Source organism: Echinops telfairi, unplaced genomic scaffold, assembly GCF_000313985.2.
Source record: "Echinops telfairi isolate 266 unplaced genomic scaffold, ASM31398v2 ScPeMD7_5;HRSCAF=22, whole genome shotgun sequence".
Taxonomy (NCBI): Eukaryota; Metazoa; Chordata; class Mammalia; order Afrosoricida; family Tenrecidae; genus Echinops; species Echinops telfairi.
In genome coordinates, this window is record NW_022103901.1 from 4,045,344 (window position 1) to 4,047,860 (window position 2,517).

General features: G+C 47.8%; 1 protein-coding gene across 1 annotated transcript in view; it reads right to left on the reverse strand.

Annotated features, from left to right (window-relative positions):
* Positions 1–2,517, reverse strand: part of USP42 (ubiquitin specific peptidase 42) — a 34,965-nt gene that overhangs the window by 14,276 nt on the left and 18,172 nt on the right. Inside the window, exons 6-7 of the mRNA XM_045286122.1 lie at positions 1,688–1,758; positions 529–611 (exon numbers count right to left, since the gene is read on the reverse strand). Coding sequence (XP_045142057.1) covers positions 529–611; positions 1,688–1,758 — 154 coding nt within the window. The remainder of the gene's footprint in view (positions 1–528; positions 612–1,687; positions 1,759–2,517) is intronic.

The window sequence follows — 2,517 nt, forward strand, 5'->3', positions numbered from 1 at the left end:
GGGGGTGGGGGGTGGGCCCGGGAAACCTTTCCTGGAACGCCTGCCTTAGCTGAATTCAGTATCTTCACTAAGTCTCTTCATGAGAATTCTACTACCTACTCAAATCCTAAGAAATGGGCATTCTTCAAACCAGCTTTCTTATAGGAAGAAACCTATAAGCACGGATGAGGATCCTGGATGAGAAAACTGCCTCCCCCTTCTGGGAGGGCCTCTGTGCCTCCCTGGCCACACCCAGCCTTCCTGTACCAGAAGGCAGGGCAAGGACTGTGCTTTGGGTGGCTTCTGGAGGACCTCGCCTCACCCTCCGTGCACACAGGAGCACAGAAACCACCCGCCTCTCCAAGGATGCAGGCTTGCACATCTAGGTAGGTGAAAAAGCTCAGATCTGGCCTGAGAACAGGCACCGTGTCTTGCCTTTCCCAGGTGGGCCTAGAAGCTGAAGGAATCTAGAGGCGTTATCCTGACACCCTTGCCTCTGTGCCCCCACCCCACCCAACAGTAGGTGGCAGCCAGGCGGCACGCACATACTTGTTGCACTTGTAGGAGTTCTCTCCATCCAGCTGCTCTGGTTTCACGAACTGCTCCAGCGCCTTGTTGACACTCTGAGCAGCCTGCAGAGAGGGAGGGCACTGTCAGTCACAGCCGAGACAAATATGCATTCTTTACGGGGAAAAGCCCAGGCTCCTTCATTCGGACGCTCACGTTCACGTACAGCATGTCACATCACTGTTGCACTCACCCCGAAGTGAGTGGGCGCACTCTCTAGAAAGCCCAGAAAGCAGCCATGAAGCAAGTTGGGGAGCAGCAAGGCCTCAGGGAAGTTAACGGGGCAGCTCTGTTCACTGGGCGCCACACAAGAGCCCCAACGGCAGACTGACCCAGCCCCCAGCACATGACAGTGCAAGCGGCAACACACAGCAGAATGGCTATAATCGCACATATGCTATTAGACACAGGTGTACGTACAAACACACACATATACATATGACTACAAACAGAGTATTTTTATTATACATGAGGGACTTGAAAAAATGTGGAAGAATTTCATCATCTTTTGATTTCATTTTGCTAGGAACTTTTAAAATTCACCTTGTAGGTAATGCATGTTATATATATATAAGGGATTATATATATTATATGAAAAACCATGTGTTATATAAAGGATATATGCTACGTATGGCACATACACATCCTGGACGAATATGCAGCAAACCATCAATGAGAGTTCATTCTGAGGGAAGGAATTTCACATGTGACTGTAATGTCTTTTTATCAGAAGCTTGTAGGATATTTGTAACTGAAAAAGCAAAAGCTTCAAATCAAAACAAGGGTTTAGAAAATGTGAAAAACAAAACCATCTCTAAGGGAGAAAGAGCATCTAAATGTGACCAAGCCCCTGGGCTCCACCCAACCTCAAAGAGAGCTCTTGGCCAAAGTGCAAGGACAGGCACCAGCAGCTGTGCCCCTTAGATCTGTGACGGACAAGGCCATGGGCTGTGGGAACGTGAACTCTTCCTCATTTCAGAGCGCTTACTAGGAGGCTGGGACAATTAATCACCTCGCAGTGAGGGTTAAACACACATAAAAGGGTCAGTTTAGCAGGGACAGGCCAAACTATGAATGAGCTACAGTTATGAAAAGAATGACTTAACTTTTTTTAACCTACTACAACAACGGTCACATTTACCTTGATCTCCAATGTTATGTCGAGATAGGGATCAAAAGTATCCGAAACGCCTTTGCAATTTAAACATTTGACTGAAAAAACAAAATGCAAAGTGCAGTCATTACGGTGGCACCAACTAGTGAAAGGATAACATACGCTAACAGCAAAACAAGAACCCAAAGCCAGGGACAAGTTTTCTCCCAGTCAGACTGTCCTCGGAAAGTCCCGGGAGCATGACTGCTACACGCAGTGTGGGGGCAAGTGCTATGAGTTCGGTTGGAATATAAGCAGGTAGGCCTCTAGCCAAGAAAACAACAAGACCAAACCCAATGCCCACCGCTGAAAGCCAGGTGGGCTCCGACTCACAACAAGCCTGCAGGACACAGACGTGCCCCAATGGGTTTCCAAGGCTGTCATCTTTGAAGAAAGAAGGCTGCCACATCTTTTACCAAGGAGAAGCTGGTAGTTTCAAACCACCAACCTTTCAGTGATCAGCCCAGCCCTTTAACCAGTATTCCACCAGGACCCTTGGCATAACTCTAAGGAGGACGAATATGGCAATATTGGAATTAAAAATGCACACGTCCAATGATCCTATGATCCCAATACTAAGAATTTGTCTCACATAAATCGTGGCACTATTTATACTATTCAGAGACCCGGACGTAGGGGATATGAAGCAGTGATGTAACTAAACAAACCCACTAGAAACCTGCCCTGTCCATAGACAGGGACTTCAGTAGATCACTGGAGTAGGACTGCGTCTGTTGTGCTGAATGTACAAACTGCTGAGGCATCCCAGAGGGTGAAGGAGGCCCGACTAGTCACCCCCCCACCCCTGCTGTGCTAGT